Consider the following 25,137-nt stretch of genomic DNA (forward strand, 5'->3'; position numbering starts at 1 on the left):
TGGTTAGACTTATTTAAAGAGTAGAATACTTCAATTTCTGTTAAAGCTAAAAAAAGGAAACTTATCAAAAGTGCATATATAAACAAGAATGTCATTACAATCATTTCATTTATTAAAATTAATGTTAAGCATTAAACGAAGTATTATTTAGGACTTAAAAATAAGAAAATGTACATAAGCTAGATACTATATTTACTATTCTATATTTTAAAATCGGAACAATATACAGCGAACTTTAGGAAACCTTTTCATGTTTATTCTCTCGCGTTTTTTCATGGTTTGCGGTACCAACTTTTTTGTCTTCCTAAGATTGTAATCACGTAATCCTGCAGAGAATCATCGGACTAATTAAATACTCTCCTCCGCCCCTCCGCAGATCTGATGCCCATGGACTACTATCCCGATGCCCATCCTGCCCTCCACTTGGTCGTCTACAGCGTCAATCAGAAAGGACGCTCCGAGCCGATTGTCCTCGAGAATGTGCCCATCAATGAGGCGGACAAGCGTTCAGGTAGGTGTACAAAAAAAAAATGGAGGGGAAAACTACTGCGAAGTTTTTCTAGGTGGGATTGGGGAGGGGCAAGAGGGGCTTGGGGGAAGTTTCCCTAGACCCGGACAGAGCATTCATTGCTTTTTAAGCACCATTTCACCTTTAAAAAGTCATTGAAGTATTTGCATATTCCGCTTAACCGTTTTAGTTTCTTTCTTTCATTCGGTCCTTTGTTGTGGTTGTTGTTGCTGCCGCTGTTAGTACAATTGCTCTTTTATTTAACGAGTTTTGTTTACGCCGGGGCGACACTGCAACTCCACCTTGCAACACCCTCGTCTCCTCTCACCCCTAAGAGCTCATCCCGCCCTTATTTTACATCCCTGGCCGACCGAAGAAGTGACACAAAGATTTCTTATTCATGCTTTGTTATTCAACTCTGACGCTAATTTTCTTTAAAAGTTTTTCCGTTCTGCGACAATCGAGGTAAAAAGTGTGAAAGTGCTTGTTTTTCGAGGGCGTGTAAGCGGATATAAAAAATGGAGAGGCAGATGCCTGGAAAATTGTATGAAAAGCCTGCACGAGCGGGTTCTTTTTTTGGGAGCCCAAAAGGGGTTACAATCACAAAAGGCTTTTGGGAACTTAATTTTGTGAGTGAAAAGCGTTTAGCATATTTAAATGTACTGTTGTACTAATATACATAAAGAAACCTTTCGTTTAAAAAAAAGTTATTAATTTACATCGATGATTAGAAACATGCAAGTTGTTAGGCAACAAAAGCCCAAAGTAGCATTTTCTTTATTTTTAAGCTTATTTAATTAGCATTTGTAGGTTTTTCTTCTAAGTTTAGGAATATACAATCATGGTATATTAACACAAAATTAAAATACAATTACTTTGAAAGTCGCAATACAAATCTGATTTCAAAAACACTACAAAAATACTCTAAGAAACTTTTATATATTAATATATAGGTATTATTAACTGACTCAGTTATTAAAACCGATATTACCACAAACAGTGACAAGTTTCAAACGTTCAACTGGCAAGTTGACTTGTTCAAGATTCGCAAACTGACAAAATACGTCGGGCATTGCAAAGTGCAAACAGTTCATCCTAACAACCACTTAAATAATTTGCATTATTCTACGATAAATCCCTTAATTAGCCCAACACTTTTGCGAGACCGAAATCGATGCGTAAATAATACTGTATTCCCCATCGTTGGGCATCACCGATATTGCGATTAAATTGCATTTGTTGTCTCATATTCAATCAGCCGGCTGCCATCACGCCCAAATTATGCACAAGCATCCGAGTATTTATTGCATCAGCAATTCCGTAGGCCACTCCACCTGACCAGCATCGTTATTGAACGGAGCGATTTGTATTACTTATGGTATGTCTTACCAAGTCTGTCGGCCAATAATGTTTATCTGCACAATTGCATGTTTGAACGCTTGGCCAGCCTTTGGCCAAGGACGGCAAATCTGCACCCACTCAATCATCTCCCTAATATTCTCCTCCAAGGTGGCTCCTTCAGTTGGCCAATTCCCAGGGGGTGTGGCAAACTTATCCGGCGAATTATGCCACAAGTTGTGGGGGCGACTTAATTTTTGGGGCATGCAACGCCGGTACGTTCACCTTCGCCGAGTGTCAATATTTGCACCTTGGTAAATCCAAAAGCCCTTCTGCCAACAGCCGAAACAAAATTGGTTGTTGAGGGGAGCAAAGGGGAGTTGAGGGGGAGTGGATGAGCGGCAGAAGCATTTTACAATGGCAACACTTGATGCCACATTAATGTAAATATAATCAATTTCATGTTTTAGCCAAAAAAGCGATGGCAACGTAAAACCCCAACAGAGAAAAGAAATATCTTGTTATGCTAAACTGACACACAGAGATTCCCCAGGAGTTACATTATTCCGCCAGCACACAACCGCATGCACTGAGAGAAATGGCCTTTAATTCTTTTTCGAAACTGTTTTACTTTAGCAGTTGAACCATAAAATACGCACTCTGTACTGTTTTGAATTAAATCCAAGTAAATCGGAAAATATTTCGGAATACAATTTTTAATTCGTTTTTATTTAATTATTTTTGTTATTATTTTCATTTTTTAATTAGTTTTGTGGACTTTCTGAAATTAAACGTGGCTACATATAGAACCATTTTCTTATCACCGCTTAAAGTGATTTTCCTCAGTGCACACACATCCACAAGTACGAACACCCACACTGCGGTCGCCAGGTATCAAGGTATCAAAAGCAGCAGCGGAAACCGAACAGACACCGGAGCTATAGCTCCTGATACTCCTGATACTCGGGCCCAAAGCCCGGGCGCACAAAATATAAACGATTACTGTACGACAAGAAAAAATACATTAAACATGTCTTATCTGAATACAATATCCCAAAAGACAACGGTGCAGAAAGTGAAGTAAAATGAAATAAAATTATATGTTACGGCGAATCGAAGGGAGGGCAAGGGGGAGGGGATTGGGCGGCAGGGAAATGTGACCGCCATTGCAATAGATGACAGCCAGCTCCCAGCTCCCAGCTCCTCTCCTCCTTTCCTCCGCTTTTCCACTTTTCCACCTCTGTCTGCCTCGTTTCCTTGAAATGGAGCGCCAGACGCAGACAGCGTTTTCTTTATTTATGCTTACTTTGTGTAAAGGCATTGCTGTCTTAAAACCCACATGGGCACGCTGGCTTACACCGCAAAAAAAAAGCAGCCTTTCATATGCAAACAACAGTTTTTATAAGATGGGATGTTCCATGAATACAGTTTCTGCTTGGAATATATCATTGAATCTATAAAAAGTAGAAGATACTTTTTTAAGCATGCAACATATAATCCAATGCAAATCGCTCTTTCGGGATTTTAGCTCACCGTTTTTCCCAGTGCCCTCCGTATTCCCAATACATTTTAACCAATCCACTTTTTCATCATCTCATCGAATCATTTATATCTCAAACGGGAGCATTAAATCGAATTAAGCTTATGAGAAGAGGCAGCCGGAAGGAGGATAGCCAGCGAGGATAGCCTGCTCTGCCCTGCACTCATCCAAATGAAGCCCATGCAAACAATTGGCTTATGAGCGGCACGCAGGACTCCTCTGCTCCTCTGCTCCTCTGAAGCTCCTTCTCCTTTTCCCGCCGCTCTGGTGCTCAGATGCTCTGATACTCTGATACTCTGGTGTTCGGATGCTCTGATGTTCGGATGGTGGGGCACGGCTTCCGTGGACCGAAGCCACTGAGCCTTGGTTGCCACACGAGCTGAATGACTGGAACCCGGCGGTGGCTCCACTTCGGCCCTGGATGTCTGGCTTATCTGCTTAAGTCGGGGCAGGTGCATAGAGGTCGGCATCGGCGGTTGGCACTCCGTTCGAGGTGGTTTTATTGGTAAATATTTGCACAAGTGTGAAAATTTCATTACGCCAGGGTGCTTATATTTAAATTAAATTTCTTTTTCTTCTGGCATCTCGTCTTGTGTGCCATGTCGTCGCTCCTCGGTTTCCTTTTCAGTTTCAGTTTGTGTTTCTGTTTCAAGTGCCCTCTTCCTGACTGCCAAATATACATTTTATTTGGCAAGCGATTGCTCGATTCGGGTTTTTATTCCTTTATGCCCTTTGTGTTGGGTTCGCTGATGCGATTGGGGATTTGTGCCGGAGTGGATAATTCGAAAATGTTACTCACCCTCTCGCCCACTCGCATGCAGAAGTGCGCCGGTCTTAGTGCCAATTCTTCACATTCCATAATTGAGATAGTAAATTGCGTATCCGCCGTGTGGTGCGTTTGACTGTGTGTCAAACGGAACGTTGAATTAATAATGAATTATTCCCACCCCGACATGGCATTGAATAAAATGAATAAATTTGGCATTTAATTTAATTCACTCGCTCGCCAATCTGCGCATCGATTCATAAATCATAATTTGAACGCTACATGAGCACACCAAAATTAAATAACACTTTATTTATCTGCTCGGATAAGCGGTAAGAAATGAATGGTGAGATTGCCTTTTAAAGCGTATTTATGCAGCCGAACAAAATGTGTGCGATCCCAATTTGGAAATTAGTTAAACCCTCCGAAATCGGGACATGCAAATAACATTCATGATTGATGCCTTGTCCCAAATCAGGGTTTGGTTGCCGGGTGCAACTGCCAGGCATTGAGCCCGATCTAATTAAAAATATAAACAATAAACGCCAGCTCGTTAGTTGGCTGGTCTTAGTTTTCGGAGAAGCTTTAATCAAATGCAGTCAGCTATTTAACACCATTTGACCCATTTGCCTATAGAGTTAATCAATTAAATAATTCTTTCGTATGGAAAAAATAATACAATACAAATATTCAAATATAAATCAATAAAATACTTTAATTAATTAAATAATATTTGTGCATCAAAGAAAAATAGCATAGGTTTTGAAAAAAAGCAAATGCACGAGTATACTTTAATTATCTTGGAAAATAACAAGAAGAAAGATTTTAATTTAAACAAAATTGTTAAAAAAAAAAATGTATGTTACACATATGCGTTTTTAATCACAGATTTACTTTGATTATTGTATTTTCTTTGACTTAGCACTCTTAAAATTAAAGCGTTTTAGTGAAATATGAATACAATGACTCAAATTAAAAAACTATGACCTTGTTGATTGTTTTTAGTTAAGCCCTCATTTTTTTTCCATCATTGCTTGGGATTTCATCAAGAGAACAACCGACCAAAAATGCTTTTAGCTTGGTAAAACTCGATAAATAAACTACACAAATCGAAGCAGAAAAAACTTTTAACTTTCACATTTTGAACGCGGTGGATGGCCCAGCACACAGATACAAACACATACATTTGTGCTTTTTTAAAAGTCATGTGCCAGCAATTACAACCCACTACAAATTGGACATAAGCGATGGCTGATGGGTGTGTTTCGTGGGAGTTAGAGTATGTATTTTGTGCAGATGTGCGGATGTGCGGATGTGCGGATGTACGGATGTACGGATGTACGGATGTGTTCGCTTAGACGCAGCCATGCATAAATGAGCAATTTCGCCAGCGGCGCAGTTTCGTCAACATTTGGCACAGCGGCAGCAGCCAAAGAATATTTATTGATTTGCAACTTTGGCGTTTCGGCTGACAACAGGCCCAGGTTTATAAATTAGCAACAGTCTGCACCACCCAGCCATTACCTTCCCATTACGGAGCATTTTGGTAGCATGTCGTTTGGTTATTACAGTAACTACCGCATAAAACCAGACTTTCGCTGGGACTTATAACTTTAATGATACTCTCGTATAAAAATAAAAAATTAAAAAGACTTAATCCATCTTTAATAACGATACAATTTTTATTATATTTAAATGGAAATGGAAATACTTAATTCAGCCAAGGTTATTTTGAAAGTGAAACTTTAATGATTTTCCTTTTTATTTTTATTTACTGACTAAAGAAATTCATCGTACTATCGTCATTTGTTTGTTGTGTACCTGCGTTTGCTTTTTGCCTGTTCCGCTTATTTGATTTTCCCTGTATCTGCGATTCCTGGCTCGGTCTGCTCCGATATTTGCTTATTGAAATGCTGCGTTGCATATCCGCAGGCGCGCACGATTTGTTGAATGCGGAATGTACATAGTGTACAAAAGCGGGCGACGCGTCGCATCGCTCAGGTTGCGTATACGCAGTGTGTGCGCGGCCTTGTAATGCATATTCAATTACGATTTTCCCAAATCACCCGAAAATCCAGCAGCAAACGGATTTTAATTGAAATGCTTAGCGCTGACGCCAAAGCCATCGCAAATACAACAAACTAAGCTGCGACTGGCTGAAGCACCACTGCCTGTGGCAGCCACTTGACATGCGGCATGCGTTTTATGGACGCCAAATTGGGGGAGGGTGGGGGCGTGTAAGTATCGGCCGATATATGTATATGCTGCGTGAGCCGGCCGGATGCCTGCTTCCCGGCTGGAAAAGAGCTGGGCCAGCGTCAGTGAAGTGGCCAACGCCGCATCCAGTTTATTGGACCCTCGACGACCGATGGCTATTTATCGAATTCAGTCAAACAAAGAACTCGAATATTGCTTTCGTCATCAGAACGCAAGAACATAAACGCACGCTAACATGTTTTACAAACTCTGCTTTAACTGGGACACTCAAATCATATTACCTTTCACATTAAATTGATACAAGAACTTAAAAAAAAATAATAACAAGCACTTTAATAAACACTTAAGATTTTCATTACACTTAATGACAACACGCAAATATTTAGTTTGTAGTTGATATTGTCTTTTTAAACCACTTGAATGCATTTCTTGTTTCATCGCCTCGCTCTAGCTTGTCCACAAAAAAACTTAATTCCAATAAATGCTTTTAAAAGCGAAGGATAGGAGAAATTACAAAAATAAATCAATTTTTGCGTAGACCACAAACACGCCAATAAAAGTTCACACTCAGGTGTTTGAGTTCCTTTTTATGAATGTGTGGTTCAATACCAAATTAACTTAACCCAAAAGTATCATAGGCCTGGTGTTTTTTTTTTATTTACAATGGATTTTTTAAACATAAAAACATTCAAATTCAAATTTCTCAAAATTGATATACAACCTGAAATGAAAACTAAAGGCATTCATTTACCTAGTGAAACTACGTCATATTTTACTATATAAGCAAGCAATTAAAAGACAGTTCCTAAAGTTTTGATTAAAAAGACTAGATCGAATCAGCACTTGGTTTTGTTTATATAGCTTTTGATTTATGGATTTAAATTGTTCTGCACAAGCAATTTTTTTTTATTAGTTTTGCAAAAAGTATTTTATCTTCTGATTTCCGGCTTCGTAAACAATAAACCTGACTATATTTATGATATGGAATAAGCTGAGTGGTTTCTTGTGAGCTCAATTAAATGTCAATATTGCTATTTATGCGGTGTGAGACACCTGTACGGATACCTGTAACGTGAAAGATATGAAGACACATGCCCCGCTGCAATATCCTAATCGTTTTTCCATTTATTTCCGATCCTTTTCGCAGATGGTCGCATTGGCCTGTCGATTTTACCCCTGGCTGCCCTTTTGGCCGGCACTTTGTTCACGGTGGGCATAGCGGTCCTCTCCGTGGTGGTCATCGCCATCCGCAGACGTCGAGGCCAAGGAGCGCGGAACATGTGCGATGACAAGGACAAGCACCTGGGTGAGTCAATACAACCATGGATAGCAGACTAGATATGGATCCTTTCACCTGTGGTTTGGGGTTTTCTGAATTGCTCTTAAAACTAGATACAAAATAGTTGATTATGACAGGTTTCTGTCAGATTAAATGCAACTGGTAAAGTATCAAATTTACCATTCAATAACATAATGTTAAAACAAAATATTGCGTTTTTGTTCACATTTTCTCGCTTATACATTTTTAAACATTTCAAATTCACAAGTGCCGTATTAGTATAAATATGACACCTCATTGTACAAAAACAATAATTTCAAACAACCTATTCTTTTTATTTGAAGTATTTAGATTTAATAAAGCCCTGCGTAAATTTATCCATTTTAATTTGACTAGCACATCTAAAGGGTTAACTTATTTTTTTATAAAATATTTTACTAAAGACATCAAGCAATTACCTAGATTCTATTAGATTAGTTCATAAGGCGCGATGTGGCCTTAGGTTTGTTCAAAACGTAACTTCTCAAGGGTATTTGAACCAGGGTAACCCCATTTTCATCCAATGTGCTAATGTTCTCCTCCCGACAGGCATGGATGTGACGGTGACGGCGCCTCTGGAAACGGGAGCTGGCCACCAGCGGCTGGTGGTGGCCTACACCCTGAAGCAGGGGATCGAGAAGCAGCCGGACATATTGAGCGCCCAGAAGAGCGCAACAACTGGCGGTGACGCCTCGTCGCCGCTGGGAAATCGGCCGAGTGGTTTGTGCGGCGGTGCATCTGCCGCTCCCATGACCGGCAACTCCGGGAGCCACAAAACCGCGGATTATGTAAGTGCCCGTGGCCAGGAGGAGGCGTTGCCCTCCGAACGCGCCACTTATATAGCCGGTGGTGCGGGGACTTTTATTAATATTGGCAGGACTAAAGATACGAACTGCGAAAAACAATTGCTCGTTTAGCTAAGCCGAGCCAAATAATATCTAAACTATTCTGATCTTGTCTAGTTATTTACTTTATTTATTTAATTTACTTAACTTAGTGGTGTATTTACTAGTATTTACTGCAAAAAAAAATTAGACAAATAATAATCATTTCGTTTGACTTCGTCGACTTCATAAACTTCTCTAATTGTTGTTCTTGCTGCAGATAATCTTTTGACTCTTAAATTTTTGACTAGAATTTGTTTAATAAAGTTTTCTATGATTATGTCATATATTTTCTAAACAATTTTGTTGATAATTAAATCAACTTTATTCTTACCCATTTTTGCATTTAAATGTTTAATAAATTCCCTATGATTACCGGCTTTAACATTGTTCTCCCTTCATCTATATATCCTTCTAACGCAACTTTAATTGCAGGACGCGAATGCGCCGCACCTGAACAGCCCGCCGTCGCAGTCCAGCACCTTGAAGCTGGAGAACGACCCGGCGGCGGGAGGAGTGGGGGGCAGTGGCGCCACTGGCCGCGGTGGAACCGCGCCTCCGCTCCTCTACGACGCGATGCCCACGCTGAGTCGCTACGAGCAGCTGGGCCTGAGCATGGCCAGCTACTCAGCCGGAGGAGGAGGAGGAGGAGGAGGAGCGGGAACGGGGGGCAGCAGCAGCACCCTCAGCTCCGCCGGCAGCACGGTGAGCAACGCGATGGCCGCTAATGGGGCCGCGGGGGCAGGGTCGTATGCCGCCCACCTGCACCACACGCTGCCCCACAACATGGCTCCCCAGCGGGGCCACGATCCGCTCAACCTGGCCGACTACCTGACCACCAGCAGCCTCATAGACTATGGCCTCAATAAGCCGCCCGCTGTGCACATGACGCTACCCAAGGGAATGGGCCTGGGTCTCGGCATGGGCGTCGGCGTGGGAGTGGGCGTGGCTGGGGGCATGGGAATAGGTCCGGCGGCGGGAATGGGATCCGTGATGGCCGCCGGCACGAGCCTCTCGCCGTCGCAGCTCAACACCATCACGCACAAGTCGGCGGCAGGTCGCAACCACATCATCACCGACACTCTGCCAGGACCCGAGAGCTGCGTCTAAGCACTGGGCCTCCGAACTCACCCGGTCCTCCTGGCACCCAGGCATCGCGGCATCCTGGCATCCAACCAAAAGACTGGCGCACAGCAGTAGCCCAAAACCCACAGCCGAATCATAGAGGCAGCGAACTACTAACTAGTCATGTGAAGTTGCGGTCAAATTGTTGTGGAGAGGGGGTTTCGCAAACCGCTAAAACAATTTTTAAAGAGCAAATAAAGGATGGTTTTTCTTTTATAGGTTTTCTGATACTTACAATATTATTTACTTTAACGAGAGTGCATCATTTTGAAGGCTTACCGGTGGTTTCCGAAACTAAAAGCTTCTTGAAGTATTCAAAGCATTTTCTCTCTCTCGAAAACAAAAAAAAAATAGTCAATGAAATTATAACAACTATTAAAAAACTAATAAGATCATTTTAATTGCCTGTATGACTTTTCACAAAATATAAGCGATTTCGCAGAAGAGTTTTAACTTTGAGTCACTTAAAAAAGGACAAACTTCTTTTGCAATATTAAATATAGATCTTTTAAAAATATAGGATAAAGGTGATTGAATATTTTGAATAGGCAAAGCACGAATATGTTTTTTCTTTATGCTCAATGTTGTTGTTACCGAATTCTCTCCATCAATTTGTGATTTTCGAAACCAACCTGTTGCTTTCACCACCAATTTGGCCGCAACTGATAATGGAAACCCTGTTCGGCGAGGTCGCTTAGGAGTAATTACTAGATCTAGAGAGTAGCTAAAGTACGAAATGTATATGTAATGCGTGTGTCTGTGTCTCCGTTCGTTTGTAAATGTTTAAGCTAAGTGTAATCGTAGTCGTACTTGTATACTGTATACTTTTGACTGGTGTAGATCGGAGTCTGCTCCCAGCAGTGCGTTGAGGGGTGTTCCCCAAGGTGAAACTAATCTTCCAAGCCCCCAACTCAGCGAGATGCTGGGAGCAGAGTTCCCCCAAAAAGAAACTCGTTGTTGAATCCGTTTGTCCCGGCTAAAATAGGAGAACATATCCCCCAAAAAAACATATCCCCTCTGCCCGAGCCGAAAAAAAACCAAGCCGCAACTATTTGAACTGCCATCGCAGCCCGAGATCAAAGTCAGGCCGACCCGAAAAGGAAAAGTTATATTGGACACGTCTTGCGCCATTGCGTGCCCAGTGCCGGTCATTATTTAACTTTTAAACACGCGCCAAAAGCAGCAGCAGATTTGAATTTAATGGGCAGCCAGCCCAGCAGCCCAACCCAATCCGCTCCCCATTCTGCCCACTTCCCACTGCCATTAGCAGGGGAGGCGGCCAACAAGTGAGCAATAAAGAAAAGTTTAGAAAAATATGCGACGCAGTCCGCAATCCACAATCCTCCATCCTCCATTCGCCATTCCCCGTCACAATCCAAATCCCCATCCCCGATAATAAGCTCACGGGCGATTGAATGGGTATAGAGCACAATAAGCGCGAGGAGAACTGGAGAACTGGGCACGGATTTGTGCGCACGATAGCGCAAAACGATGACAATAAATGGAAAAGTTTTTAATAAGCTAATAAAATGATTTATGCGGGTCGGCCCGAACCGGGATAAAAGGCGTATAGCACATAGCACACAGCCAATCCAGCCAATCCAGCCAATGGCCATTTGATGAGCCCGATTTCGGACACTTCCGACACCTCATTGACGGACTTCAACCAGTTGGACCTGAGAGAACACACAACGAATGTATCTTGATATTATTTATGGGCCATCGATTGGGTTGGCCACTTTGGGCAGTTCAAATGGGGGCGGATCTTCCCCAATCACCGTTCACTGTTCATTGGCAATTGTTATCAAGGCATTAGCATATCATAATGACAACCAGAAAATAATGCTAGAGAGACTATATCATAGACAAGGGCTATCAGTTGGGCGATTCTTTTCAATGTACGTCTTGACTTCTAACGAAAACGGTAATGGAAAACAAAAACTAGTTAAGCTAATCATTAATAGCGTTTAGTGAATTCAATGTAATGTCATACTGTTTAAATGTAAAAGTTATAGCACACCAGGCTAACTGATAGAGCAAATCGTAAACTTCCTCCAGGTTTACAAATAGTAAAAGGTCCCCGCTGTAGATATCCAAAAAGAGTGCGAGTAGTGGAAATTTTTAAACGATCCCAACCTGTAGCATCAAGATCAGCAAACTATTTTATGAGCCTCAAAGAGGCCGCCGTTGTACATACATGCATACAGGCAGTCCCCCAACAAACATATACACATCATTGTAACTAACTACATATGTAAAAATGCTTAAAATATTTGTGATAAAGTAATAATGTTAATGATAAGAAATAAATCGTAAACATATTAATGAAAATACAATGAGTTTGAATTAAATCAACCTGAGTTTGTTATTGTGGGCGAGGTTTTTAATAAAATAGTTTCCTACTTATATTTTATAATTTTGAAGATATAAGATATAATAGGTAACTATTAAACATTTTGCACAGTCTTTTTTGTTCAAAAAAACATTTTTAAAAAGATGTGTAGGGAAGGATATTTATTGAAGTTATTTAAGGTAAGCAATTAAAGTCTTTTCTTAACTTTTAAAATGATTTAAAAAAACAACTAATATCGGCTAGGTTTTTTTTTCTTTTTTAAAATCTTTACAAGAAAAAAATAATCACAAATAATTTAAATGTTGGTAAAACCATTTAATGATACAGAAAATGCTGTAACCATATTTTTTAAAGCCTAAGCTCATATAAATAGTAATCTTTATAGATTTTCTGGGTTGCAAATTGGAAAGTACACTTTCAAATCTTTTTTCCGTAATTTTTAAAAACAGAAAGTAATTTGCAAACATATAAGTAGCCTTAAATCAATATAGTAAAAAAACAGAAAAAAGGCCTTGGAAACCTTTGGCCATTCGATATTTAATATGATAATCTAATATTGAATCTCGTTATTCTTTTGAACGTTAAGATTTGAATTTAAATAGTTTGCCATTCACAGTGGCAAGCAACAGCGTTAGAAGTGTTGATAAACGCGCACTGAACTTGGATAAAGGGTTGCCAAAATTAACTAACGCCTGGCGAGCATAAACATCTGTTTGTTTCTGTCACAAAATGTAGGAGGATTATTTACGTTTATTTTGGCTTTATTTGGCTTCCACCGTCGTTTATAGAGTTTGTTGACAATGCTCAACCACACAAAGTGCAAAATTGCCATGGCAACGTGAATTAAAATAGATACAAACACCCAAAAGGCCTTTGAAGATCTACGCACGCAACTGCAGATTATTGCATCAGAAACGAGTTCCTGGGAACAATTTCAAACGTGAGTGGAGTGCATTGACATGGTTTTCCGTTTGGCTGATGAAATCGCATAGCGAATTATGTTTCTGGTGAAATCCCACCCTCGCTTGGATCTGCTCGCATTTTTTTTTGTTGCTGGCGCGTACGGTAGTTATTCGAACAAAAAGAGCTTTCCGCGAATCGGTCGCAATCAATTTCGAGACATAACGCCATTCGCAGCTGATCCGATCAAAACAAAAACGCTTGTGTAGAAAATCAGATGAGAAACAAACATTGCGAGGACAAGACGCGAAAAGCTGGCTAAAATAGGCGCCGAAAAGTTTGCGTCTGGTCGACTTAAACACGCGCTTCCTTTAACAGTTATAATTTAAAAGTTAACGGTATGTTTATTAGTTTTTTATTTTGCGTTATTTTGTCGAAAAAGGCGATTGATTTTTCATTAATTAAACGTGCCGCCTCTGTAAAATTGTGTATTTCTTATAAGCTCTGACGCAGTATTTGGTGTTTACAAAATAAATTCAAATATGTACATATAATAAGTTTCACTTGGTGACCAAATGTTTAAGTAAAACAAAACGCCTGACATTAAAATTTTTTTACGCATATTCATTTTCCAATTTTGTATTCTATAATTTTACACATTTTATGATTACTTGAAAAGCAGATGTTAAATAATACTTTGTGAAATAGAATTATTACCTACAAAAAGTGACCTATCCTATTTCTAATGCTATTGTGGTTCTTCCTTCCCCGAACTTCTCGATTGTAGGGTATTGCGAAAGCTCTTGAAACAGTTTATGTACTCGGGCCTTCTCATTGTGCTTTGGCTTGCACACTCATTCGTTCGCGGGCACAAAGCGGAGCAGGTTATAAACAAAATCGAAAGACAGCCGAAAGCGGAAAGCCCCTGTACACAGTGCCCAGAACCCAGATAGCCGAATAACAAATTCGACCTGGGCAAATGAAAAGCGTAGCCAAAATCGATATTTTGTGCCAGCGCCGCGCGCAAATAGGGAACGTTTCTTGCGTTTAATATAACGAATAATATCAAACCATTCGTGTGGTTTGCTTTGTGAGCCAATTGTTGAGAATATCTGGTAAGATGTTTGGAACTTGTCGCACAATTCGTTTTTCACCTCGTTCGTGTGTATCCAAACAAAAGCAAACGTCGTGGCAAACATAAACAAGCGTTTCAAGGTCGCTGCAAGTCAAAGAGGACGGTCAAAAAAACAAACCAAGAAAATTTCAATTTTCATAGATACACAAAAGCAAATCGGTTGCGGTTAAAAAAAAATATCACCTTTAAAATTTAATATTTAGGACATACTTAGTACAACCTCAAAGAAATCTTATTTATTCCCATTGATAAGATAGTACTTCCGCTTAAATTATTTAGGACAGATGATTTAAGATGTTAAATAATCGGTGACTTGTGTAAATGTATCTGAAAGCTATTATTTCAGCCACAGCTGTTCAGAAATCTGTTTGTGTATTTATGTTTGCTTTCCGATGTCGCAATTGGCCCAAAATTTGTTTTCTTTTTGAAACAAAACGTTCCTTTGTTTAAAGTGAAATGAATTGCTTTTTTTCCTCTCACGAAAATGTACTCATTTAAAACATGTACATATGTATGTACTTCCTTTTTAGCCATACAGTATGGAGTCCTTCCTGAGTCTCTTTGATCCCAACCAGGACGACGGCTTCGACGAGGAGCCGGAGCTAAATGGCAACAGCAGCGGCGGCGGGAGCAGCAGCAGCGACTATGAGACGGACGCCAATGCCAACGAGTGCCGCCTGGTGGGCGGAGTGCCCACCGAGCGGGGAAACCTGATCTTCGACTTCGAGCAGGGAATGCTGCCGCCGGAGCCACAGCTCGGAAACGTGGAGTACAAGCTGAAGCTGGTCAACCCGTCGAAGCAGCGCTTCGAGCATCTGGTGACCCAGATGAAGTGGCGGCTCCGGGAGGGAAACGGCGAGGCCATCTACGAGATCGGCGTCTCCGATGCCGGCTACCTGCAGGGCCTCAGCGACAAGGACATGAACGCCTCGCTCGCCACACTCAAGCAGATGGCCCACAGCCTGGGAGCCAGTACCTCGGTGCTCCGGCGAAAGACCATTGCCTCCCGACGGGCCGTGGCCGAGGTCCTGGTGCGGAAGATTCCCGACGACCAGCACAACATCGAGGTGCGGGTTGCGGTGCTCGGAGGCGCTGATGCCGGCAAGTCCACCCTGCTGGGCGTTCTAACACAGGACGAGTTGGACAACGGACACGGCAGGGCCCGGCTAAACATGTTCCGGCACATGCACGAGATTCAGTCAGGTAATGAATGCCTTAATTCTTCCAAATACATATCTCATTTTACTCCAAAACCATTTTAACATTCCCTTTAGGACGCACTTCCTGCATCTCCCACGAGACCCTCGGCTTCGACGCGCTGGGCAATGTGGTGAACTACAAGTACAATGAGATGATGACGGCGGAGGAGATAAGCGACCGATCTAGCAAGCTGGTGACCTTCATGGATCTGGCGGGGCACAGACGCTACATGCGCACCACCGTGCAAGCGCTGAGCGGCTACTCGCCCCACTACGCCATGCTGGTGGTTTCGGCGGGCAGCGGCTGCAACGACACCACCGAGGAGCATCTGGCCATCGTCCGGGCCTTGGACATGCCCTTCTTCGTGCTGGTCACCAAGACGGACATCACATCGCCGGATGCCACGGTGCAGGAGCTGTGCAACCTGCTGACCACCATCGGCTGCCGGAAGGTCCCCTTCGTGGTGACCAACACGGATGAGGCCATCTCCGCCGGGTCGAACCAGGTCTCCGAGAACATCGTGCCCATCTTCTGCGTCTCGAATGTCACGGGCACTGGCCTCAATCTAGTCACTAAGTTTCTCTACGTCCTATCGCCGGGCATCAGCAATGCCGAGAAGGATCGCCTCGAGCAGGAGTCCTGCGAGTTCCAGGTGGATGAGATTTTCCGGGTCTCCGACGTCGGTCCCGTGGTAGGTGGCCTGCTGGTGCAGGGCGTGCTCACCGAGAATATGCCCATGAAGATCGGCCCTCTGCCGGATGGAAGCTTCCATCCCGTCAATGTCAACACCATTCACCGAAACAAGGCTCCCTGCCGGGTGGTTCGAGCTGGCCAGAGCGCCTCCCTCTCGTTCGCTCTGGACCAGGATCTGCCCACGCTGCGGAGTGGCATGGTGCTGCTGGGCGACATAGGAAATAACGTGGATGAGCCCTACGGAACCTACTTCTTTCAGGTGAGTTCAGACTTTGCCGATGAGTAGCAAGTAAGTAACTAATATTTCACAAACTTTTTTTTGCAGGCGAAGGTGTCTGTGCTGTTCCACGCCACGGCCATTTACGTCGGCTTCCAGACAACCGTGCACATCGGAAGCATTCGCCAGACGGCGGTCATCCGCGGCATCATGGGCGGCGAGCGGCTGGGCACCAACGACTGTGCCTCGGTAATGTTCGAGTTCGTCGGCCACCCGGAGTATGTGCGCCCTGGAATGCGCATCCTGTTCCGCGAGGGCACCAGCAAGGGCATCGGAGTTGTTACGCAGGTCTTTCCCGTCAACAAGACCGGCACAAAGTAGAGTCTCCTGACCGAAAGCCGATCGCCTTGGTAGTTGCAGTTGCATAACTATATATCTCAAACACGGATGACATGTACATATACTTAAATAGCGGTTAGAAAGATGCGTTAAATCCTAGGCAGATCTTCTGTACACTTAGTTTCGGGTTCTGTGATTTTTCGTTTAAGCTCGGCTCACAATCGGAAATTGTGTGTTAAAACCTCCTTAATTACTCCTACATCATTAAATCGCGACACAAAGATACAATATTGATTGAAGTTTTTTTGTCTGGGACATTAAAACTGGTTTGAAGCACCACAGAAACACGCAAGTTAGCTCAACAATTGGTTTATTCTCGTCTACTGCTCGGCTGCTCATCTGGATTACTGCTCGTGCTATCCCTTGTTGCTGGCACGGTGGAACCACCCTCGATCTCCTCGGACTTGGCGGGCACTGTGGACGTGAACCGGAAGAGCACAGGCACCTCCCCAATGGAGGGATTTCCGTTCGCCTCCAGCAGGCGAATCCACGAGAGCAGGGAGTCCTTGGTAGAGGTGCCCGTGGCGCAGATGGCCAAGATGGTGCCATCGTCCTGCTGGTGGACAGAGCGCAGCTTTCCCAGCTGGTTGTGTCGCCTTGGAGGAGCTCGACCAAAGAAAGGCACATCGATGTGGGAGACGTCGTCCTCGTCCAGCTGCCGCTCGTCCAACTGAGACAGAAATTCGGGGTCTGGATCGGCGCGCAGGGTGAAGTAGTTGATCCGCCGATTTCGTAGCCATATGTGGAAGGGTCCCTCGATGTACAGAGCCTTCTGACGCGAATGCTCCCGCAGGAGTTTCTCCTGCTCGGGACTCATCCCGCTCACGATCCACGTCTGATCTATGGCGTCCTTCAGCTCGCTGGTCTCGAACACCGTGATCTTGGATCGCAGGTCGACCGTGCACATGCGCTCCAGCGCCAGCTTGGCCATTTCCAGAGTGTCATCCGGCACTGGGTCGGGCAGGGGCCACGGCGAGAGGTTCTTGAACTTGGGCATCCAGTACATCATGCGCCAATATTTGCGGAGCGGGTGCCCCTGTCTGCCGAACACGTTCAGCAGCATGGCCTCCATCTCACAGTCCGGCATCACGCCGAAGTCCTCCATCTGCTCGAGGAGGTCAATGATGCACTGTTGCTGCTTGGGGTAGTGCATGAACTCCGCCTGGAACAGGTTGGTGGGTATGAACTTGCCCTTGGGCATCACGTTAATCAAAGCCTTGTAGACTTCCAGATCTCGTTCCACCCCAAAGTCTGCCATGTTTTTGAGCGCCGCGTAAATGAACTCCACGTGGTTGCGCCGGTGAACGTCGCGCTCTTGGAAGATCTCCACCATGGTCAGGTAGGTGTTCTTCGTCCTGTCCTGCGCCGTAGCGAAGGGATTCCTCACAGCCGGCAGGTTTTTTGTGCCGGGTTTCTTGGCCCCCGGATTGGGATTTGGGTTCTGTTTGGGACTCCCCTCATCCGTTGAGTAGCACCGAAGTCGGGTGACTAGTGACTGGCGTCCACTGCTGTGCAGTCGCAGCAAGCACTGCGCGCGACGCAGCATTTCTTATTTATAAAAATACGTTTAAAGTATTTTGTAAATACGATTACAAAACATTGCAGAAGAGCCAGTTCGCGAAACTAGTTCACATTTCTCAGCACTGCAGGTTGGACATATGTTTTACTGTGTTGGGAGCCTGTCTAGTTTGTGTTTCAGCGGGTTTTTGTGCTGTGGATTTCACTAGGTCGAAGCTTTAAAATTAATATCAAGCATTTAAAAATGTTAAACTCAATTGAATGCATTTGCATTTCAGTGGGGTTATATTATCCCTTCTTGAACCAAAAAAAGTCTTATATCAACTTAAGTTCTTTATCTCTAGGTTACTCAGCCAGGAAACAGCTGATTTTTGCCTCTTTTAAAAAACCATCACTATGGCTTGGGTTGTTCAACACTGGCTCAGACCTCAGTGTATCCTTTGTGCTGCTTTTTGTTGTTATTTCACCGTTTTCTGCATTATCCTTATTCGCATAGTTTTTGGTTGTTTTTGTGTTGTTTTAGTTGGTTTTGAACACCCTGAGTTATTTGCACGGGCGCGCCTCACAGCAAAATGGGATCCAACAAGTGGAGCTCCTGATTGCGAGGCAGAGTATCTATACCAGAAGCAAAACAATAGAATTTGGCTCGGTCCCAAGGAGCACCCACCAGCCCAAGGTTATTTGAGACTGTTCCATCCGCCAAAAATGCTCTGAAAAAGAAAGTCGAGCAGGGGCTGACCCCACTATGCCAAGAGGCTGAAGTTACTACACCCGACTGACATGCTGTGCTTCGACTCGGAAAGGATGAACTGGTATTACCACGTCCTGGCCAGACGTCCATATTTGGTCGTCGTGTCCATCGCCGTCTACTGCGTGGCCTGCATCATAGTGGCGCTCGTCCTCAATAAGATGCCCGACTTCAGCGATCCCACATTGGTGAGCATGAGTTATTTTTCTTTTAAAAATTAAAGAACATTTATCATGAGTGGACATTTAATAAATAATTTCAGCAAGCTATGTATATATTTTATGGAAAGAAAGGGTCTATTTTCTTGACCTTAACTTAAAGATACAAACATTGACTGCAATGTTCCAAAACACTTATTATTAGCTATTAGTACTACTAAAGTCAATCATTTTTTAATTTTTAATTGTTATCAAAAGTATTTAAAGTTAAACAAAAAAATATATCATTTTTTAAAACGATTTTTAAACTTTTTTTCTTTCTCTTTGATAAGACATACAATTTTCTGTGATTAGCCGTTTTAATTTCATAGTCGACGTCCTTAATAATATTTAATATGTTTCCGACTCATGAATATCATTTATATTACTCACTCTTTTTTAAATTTTAGGGCTTCGAAACGCGCGGCACCAAGATAGGAAATCGGCTGACGGCCTGGTACAACCTGCTGCAGGAGACCGACCACCACGGGATGCTCTTCTCGAACCCATCGGATCTGTGGGAGAAAAGGCGAGTGGAACTGGGCTTTGTGGAAACCAGGCTGCATCCGAATCACAAGCGCCGCAAGAACAAGCACAGAAACAGAAACAAGAACAAGCGGCGCAAGGAGCAGAATCAGAGCAGCCACGAACACCACGATGTGGCCCAAAAGGTGATGCAGTTCAAGAAGCGGCTGAAGGCTACGAGCGCTCCAACCGCGAATCATGCCGTGGACACCTGGATGGGCGACAGCGGAGTGTTTCGGGACTACGAGATCACAAACGACAGCGCTTCGTCCGCTCTGGAACCCACACGACGCACTGAGCAGATCGAGTATGGACACAACACCACGTCCGTGGACGAGGACGAGCACCGGGAGCGGGTGCAGACCAAAAAGAGCACTTGGCGGCTGCTGAAACAGGCCGCCACCCTGCCCACCGACGGTTGGGCGGACGTGCACCGTCGCCAGCCCATCGAGGGCTTCTTTTGCGACTCCTCGCCGCGAAAGGAGTACTCCCACTTTGTGGTCCAGCGAATCGGCCCCAACGCCACGGACTCGCTGTTCGACTTGAACGGCCTGCTGGCCATGTGCCAGCTGCAGGACCAGATCACCGAGGTGCCCAGCTACCGGGCCTTCTGCGAACCGGAGATGCTCACCACCGAATGCTGTCGGCCGTGGTCGCTGCCCAACTACGCCGCCATGCTGGCGAACAAAAGTTCCTGCTTCGACCTCACCGCAGATGATGTTACCTCGCTGCAGACCCTGCTCTCCAATTGCTACGAGTACTTCCACGACCTAAAGATGGACAACCACTGCAACGAGATTCCGCACTGTCGTGCTCCTGAAGAGTGCAAACGACTTAATATTGTCTTTAACGTCCTGAATTTTCTCACTGACTTCAGCTTCATAAAATCGAATGTGAGTCCGTTTTTAGACGTGAAAGTTTGATTGAATCTTATTTGTAGATGCTATTTAACTTGTTGCTACCAAAATATCCTTACAGTATCTTTAACATATAGTTTATAGTTTAATTATATTTACCTCTACCAAATAACTGAAACCCATGAACTTTCATTTGAATATTTTTTAGGGTTTGAATATATTTTAAGGCTTGCGTTTAATTACATTTTCTTTTTTAGGACTCCAACGTATACCTGAAATACGCCATGATTTTTGTGCCGGTGGCGCAGTCCAATCGAGTGCTACCTCTGTTCCACGAATGGGAAGACGTGTGAGTACAAACCAGTAGCTAGTATTTGCGGAACTGATACCGATCAATAGGCGACACAGGCATTATGCCGCTCTTGGCCTTCATCAAAGCTGGTACGCAGATGGTGTCGAAGTAGGTGGTCACATTGTACTTGGTAAACAATTTGCGCAGCTCGACGGCGATTCTGTCCAGCGTCAGGTCCTTTAAGACACGTTCACGATACAACCAGCTCTTGAATGGTTCCGTTTCCTGCACTCTATTGTAGTAGCAGCCATAGTTGGTCAAATAATCCCCACCCTCGTATTTTAGAACTTTTTCAGACCGCCGGCTTGCAAAAGATGAAAAGTTATTGCGCGAGTAGTCGTACATATAAACCGACTTGTGCAAGTCCTTAACATAATTCTTGAGAAGGTCAAAATCCACTGGCGGAGACACGAAAAACAGTTTGTAGATCTCCTCGTTGCACCACTTATTACGCTTCACGAATTGGGCGTAGTCCTCGCGCCAGTCCATTGCAGTGGGCCACGTCTTCGTTATATCCTGCAGACCAGAAACCTTTAAGTTCCCGAAACAGTGGCCACTTATCAGGGAGGGATCTTCTTGTTTCATCTTGAAAGGGGGGGTGTAAACAGCTTTTCCGGTATGGTCCACATAGTCCGCTCTGCTGGTGGTTATCAGCTCCCTGTGCTTAGGCATTAGCATTTTTATCAAGTGCTTTTCTCTCTCCGCTGAATCCATTTTGCAATTTTTTATTGGTTTTTTTTTATAATATTTTTTTTGTTTGGTTTTCTGTTTGAAATTGAATATCTGACTGATTTCGCAGGGAGCTGAGCAACGAACTTGTGGAGGTAATCGCCATGGATCTGGGCCTCGAGAACGAGCTCTTTAACGAGCTGCTGCTGACGGATGTCTGGCTGGTTTCCCTTGGAGGGGCTTTCGTCATGGCCAGCGTTTGGTTGTACACGGGATCGGCTTTCATTACCCTAATGTCGTGCATCGCCATCTGCTTCTCGCTGGGACTAGCGTACTTTTTCTACGCCATCGTCTTGGAGTTCGAGTTCTTCCCCTACATGAACCTCCTGGCCGTGGTGGTGATAATTGGCATTGGAGCAGACGACGTATTTTTATTTCTCAAAATCTGGCAGTGTGTGCTGGCCGAGAGGTTCAGCAACCGATGCACCTTGTCCACACAGTCCCAGAGTGCTCTGCCCACGCCCCTGGAGCTCAGCGATCACACAGAGTCGTTGGAGAACATCATGGCACTGACAATGAGGCACGCTGCTGCCTCCATGTTCGTCACCTCGCTCACCACCGCCGGCGCATTTTACGCCTCCTACAGCAGCTCCATAACGGCCATCAAGTGCTTCGGGTGAGATTATTTCTTATTTTCCTTATTTAAAGTTGAATTTACTATATTCGGACTTTTGCTTTTTTCAGAGTTTTCGCTGGAACGGTTGTGGTGACGAATTACTTGCTTATGATCACTTGGCTTCCCGCTTCGGTCTCCATCATGGAACGACTCTTTGCCACCAGGATTTCCTGCAGGCACCCGATGTCCCAGAAGCTGATCCACGCCTGCAAAAAGTCAATTAATAGATTTTGCATAATGTTTGAGGAGTGCATTACGCACAGCATCATGAACTACGCTCTTTTGTGGCTGCTTATCTTTGGAGCTTTAGGCGCGTCCAGCGCCGTCATTGTGTTCTGGTATCCAGGACTCCAGCTGCCGGAGAAATCGCACTTCCAGCTCTTCGTCTCAAAGCATCCGTTTGAGATGTACTCGAGCCTGAAGCAGCAGTTCTGGTTCGAGAAGCCGTTGCAGGCGTACGAGAACTTCAAGATGCACATGCACTTCGTTTGGGGCGTCCAGGCAGTGGACGATGGCGACTACACGAATCCGAATTCCTACGGCAACCTACACTACGACAATAATTTTAATATATCCAGCAGGCCGGCGCAACTCTGGATCCTTGACTTTTGCCAGAGTGTGCGCCAGCAACCCTTTTACAAAGAGACCTTGGGAATGCTGCTGCCCAATTGTTTTATTGAAAACCTTATCGATTATATGAAGCGCAGGTGAGCAGCACCTTGAAGGAGGTTAAAAGAGAGAGCCAGAGAATGCTTTTTAAAACGCTTTTGTTTTCTAGATGCATCGATGATATGGACATTACGCGGAGGGATCGTTCGCCCTGCTGCGACGCCCAGTTTCCCTTCGACCCGCACATATTCGAGCATTGCTTGCCACAGAGCATATCCAACATGTACGACACCACTTTTTTCGGCCCGGCGTGGCAGGACCCAAGTTTGCAGAAGCTCCTCGACTGGACGCGGAGGATTACCTAGGAATGGGTGGAAACGAGAGCGCAGAGTACGGCACCAACGGATCGTTCACACCGCTGACGGCCAAAGTCCTGATTATCGAGTTTGAATCCAATGTGGCCTACAGTACCATCTACGCAAATATCAAGCAGTTCTACGAGTCTGTTGAGAACTGGTTTCAGCAGCAGCTGACCACTGCACCAGCGGAACTGCAAGGCGGATGGTTCACCAGCGACCTAAAGTTCTACAATGTGCAGGACACACTTTCGCATGACACCCTGGTGGCCATTTGCCTGGCCATGGCTGCATCGCTGGTGGTGCTGTTATGCTTTACGGTCAACATACTTATTTCCATCTACGCCGTACTAACCGTGTCGCTGAGCATTTTCAACACGGTGGCGGTGCTTATCCTGCTAGGCTGGCAGCTCAACATTTTGGAGAGCATCGCGGTGAGCACGGCCATCGGACTGGCTGTGGACTTTAGTCTGCACTATGGGATCCACTACCGGATGTCGCCGGTAAAGGAGAGATTAGCCGCCACTCAGTTTGTTCTTTCCCGCATAATTGGACCCACTGTGATGGCGGCCACCACAACGGGACTGGCCGGCGGCATCATGATGGCGTCGAATATACTGCCCTACATACAGATCGGCGTCTTCCTGGTGGTGGTCATGATCGTCAGCTGGTTCTACGCCACCTTTTTCCTGATGAGCCTGCTGCGCGTGGCTGGTCCGCAGCACGGTTTTCTGGAACTCAAGTGGCCGTTGTGGGGCAAGCGAAACAGCGCCAGCAGCAAGTTCTACGACCGGTAAGCAACTTTTATTAGGTTGATAAATACTTCATGATATTGAAGATAAAAACAACTTTATTTGAAGTTCCAAGCTCTTCAGTTTCAATTTTGTTCTTAAACTATGCACTTCTTTTGTCTGCAGGAAACCCAGCCAGGTGATCGCCAGCGAGCAACTGTTGACCCCCACAAGCTCGGCCATAGTGGAGCTGGCCAATTCCGAGACACACGAGCTGGAGTCGCTCAACTCCAACAGCCTGATCAAAACTATTTCGGGCACCGAAAGCGCCCACGCACTGTCCTCGCTGCCGAGAGACTTCGAGCACTCGTTCCAGTCGCTGCGCGAGAGCAAATATCAAACGTATCCGTCTACATCCAATTGAGTTAGTTACTATTGCCGGCCAGCGAGCGTTGTTGTTGCCAAGGGGAATCAGGCAACTGCATTTTTATACAGGGTATGGCGGCTCAGAGGCCTGCCCGAGATACATTTATATAAACATATACAAACCATGTGTCGGCATATTTAGTTTTAAAATGTGCGGACCGAGGCATATGTACGTTGTGTGAGTTCTACATTGATATACTCTAGATATATGTGTAACTGTACTTGGTAGACTTAAGCAAAGCGAAGCGAAATCTTGTAAACTCTCCTTAGTGTGCTATTTCCAAAAGACTTCAGACGGTTGCAATATGCTTTTATTATTTTGTTATTGCACGTTTGATGCTCCAGCCAAGTGAATACAATTTGTAAACTGAAGCAATTAGCGGAGGTACTGGGTACGTCTTTGTCGGTAGGACTGTACGATGACGGTATTATTAGTTTTTAGCCAAACGTTTCAACGCTGTTTATGTACTTAACTGTAATCAAAACTATTTATACTCCGGATTTTTATTAGATGTTAAGTTGGACCGCTTTGTGGGCGCCAGCAAGATGTAGTTACTTTATATGATAGTTACATATGTACATGTATGCGCAGAAAAATGTGTTGTCTATCCTAGTTGTATGCGTTCAAAACAAACCACAAAAAAAACAAACATACACGCACTCACGTTTGTAATAACCATGTAACTGTGATACAGAAGGTGAGAAACTTAAAGAAATCGGTGTTTATACAGACATAGTGTTATAACCCCAAACCATGACGTATTGTAATTACCTGCAACTAAAAGGCCCTGTACTTCCTTTATTGAACTTATGTGTTGAAGTGATTTAATAAATGTTACTTGTAAAACTTCTTAAAATAATTATGGCAAGTTAATCATAT

The 25,137-nt window shown here is 44.2% G+C and overlaps 5 protein-coding genes across 7 annotated transcripts in view; 3 read left to right on the forward strand and 2 right to left on the reverse strand.

Moving 5' to 3' along the window:
• LOC108091806 overlaps window positions 1-12,047 on the forward strand; it is a gene marked incomplete at its 5' end in the record, with an annotated part of 81,602 nt that extends 69,555 nt beyond the window's left edge. The window contains 4 exon segments of the mRNA XM_017191171.2: window positions 377-511; window positions 7,517-7,675; window positions 8,237-8,475; window positions 9,007-12,047. Of these exon segments, the coding sequence (XP_017046660.2) occupies window positions 377-511; window positions 7,517-7,675; window positions 8,237-8,475; window positions 9,007-9,681 (1,208 nt within the window).
• A 697-nt stretch (window positions 12,048-12,744) lies between these two features.
• On the forward strand, window positions 12,745-16,823 carry LOC108091784 (GTP-binding protein 2). 3 transcript variants are annotated; one of them, XM_017191140.2, is made up of 4 exons: window positions 12,745-12,989; window positions 14,615-15,287; window positions 15,359-16,236; window positions 16,303-16,823. In XM_017191140.2, the coding sequence occupies exons 2-4, from the start codon at window positions 14,624-14,626 to the stop codon at window positions 16,573-16,575; spliced, it is 1,815 nt and encodes a 604-aa protein (XP_017046629.1). In that variant the 5' UTR covers window positions 12,745-12,989; window positions 14,615-14,623; the 3' UTR covers window positions 16,576-16,823. The 3 variants fall into 3 exon arrangements, with proteins under 3 accessions (XP_017046629.1, XP_017046631.1, XP_017046630.1); XM_017191142.2 differs by lacking the exon at window positions 12,745-12,989 and adding an exon at window positions 13,176-13,347; XM_017191141.2 differs by lacking the exon at window positions 12,745-12,989 and adding an exon at window positions 13,806-14,064.
• Window positions 16,824-16,886: 63 nt separating this feature from the next.
• LOC108091785 (evolutionarily conserved signaling intermediate in Toll pathway, mitochondrial) lies at window positions 16,887-18,228 on the reverse strand. Its single transcript, XM_017191143.2, has one exon. It carries the CDS (start codon window positions 18,137-18,139, stop codon window positions 16,904-16,906), a length of 1,236 nt encoding a protein of 411 aa, XP_017046632.1. The 5' UTR covers window positions 18,140-18,228; the 3' UTR covers window positions 16,887-16,903.
• A 277-nt stretch (window positions 18,229-18,505) lies between these two features.
• On the forward strand, window positions 18,506-25,117 carry LOC108091783 (protein dispatched). Its single transcript, XM_017191138.2, is given in 8 exon segments — window positions 18,506-19,047; window positions 19,467-20,474; window positions 20,696-20,787; window positions 21,590-22,135; window positions 22,204-22,842; window positions 22,914-23,035; window positions 23,038-23,893; window positions 24,018-25,117. Coding segments are annotated over 8 exon segments (3,657 nt in total). The 5' UTR covers window positions 18,506-18,891; the 3' UTR covers window positions 24,256-25,117.
• Window positions 20,626-21,581, reverse strand: LOC108091786. The gene has a single exon (XM_017191144.1). The coding sequence runs from the start codon at window positions 21,502-21,504 to the stop codon at window positions 20,806-20,808; it is 699 nt and encodes a 232-aa protein (XP_017046633.1). The 5' UTR covers window positions 21,505-21,581; the 3' UTR covers window positions 20,626-20,805.
• Window positions 25,118-25,137: the final 20 nt, after the last annotated feature.

This window comes from Drosophila ficusphila, unplaced genomic scaffold (assembly GCF_018152265.1).
Source record: "Drosophila ficusphila isolate 14025-0441.05 unplaced genomic scaffold, ASM1815226v1 contig_791, whole genome shotgun sequence".
Lineage (NCBI taxonomy): Eukaryota > Metazoa > Arthropoda > Insecta > Diptera > Drosophilidae > Drosophila > Drosophila ficusphila.

Excerpts from the sequence above, each read along its gene's own strand:
- LOC108091784 (XM_017191140.2), top strand. The coding sequence starts at position 14,624 with ATGGAGTCCTTCCTGAGTCTCTTTGATCCCAACCAGGACGACGGCTTC. Across the intron at positions 15,288-15,358 it reads CATGCACGAGATTCAGTCAG|GACGCACTTCCTGCATCTCC; the intron begins GTAATGAATGCC and ends CATTCCCTTTAG. Across the intron at positions 16,237-16,302 it reads ACGGAACCTACTTCTTTCAG|GCGAAGGTGTCTGTGCTGTT; the intron begins GTGAGTTCAGAC and ends TTTTTTTTGCAG.
- LOC108091785 (XM_017191143.2), bottom strand. The coding sequence starts at position 18,139 with ATGCTGCGTCGCGCGCAGTGCTTGCTGCGACTGCACAGCAGTGGACGC.
- LOC108091786 (XM_017191144.1), bottom strand. The coding sequence starts at position 21,504 with ATGGATTCAGCGGAGAGAGAAAAGCACTTGATAAAAATGCTAATGCCT.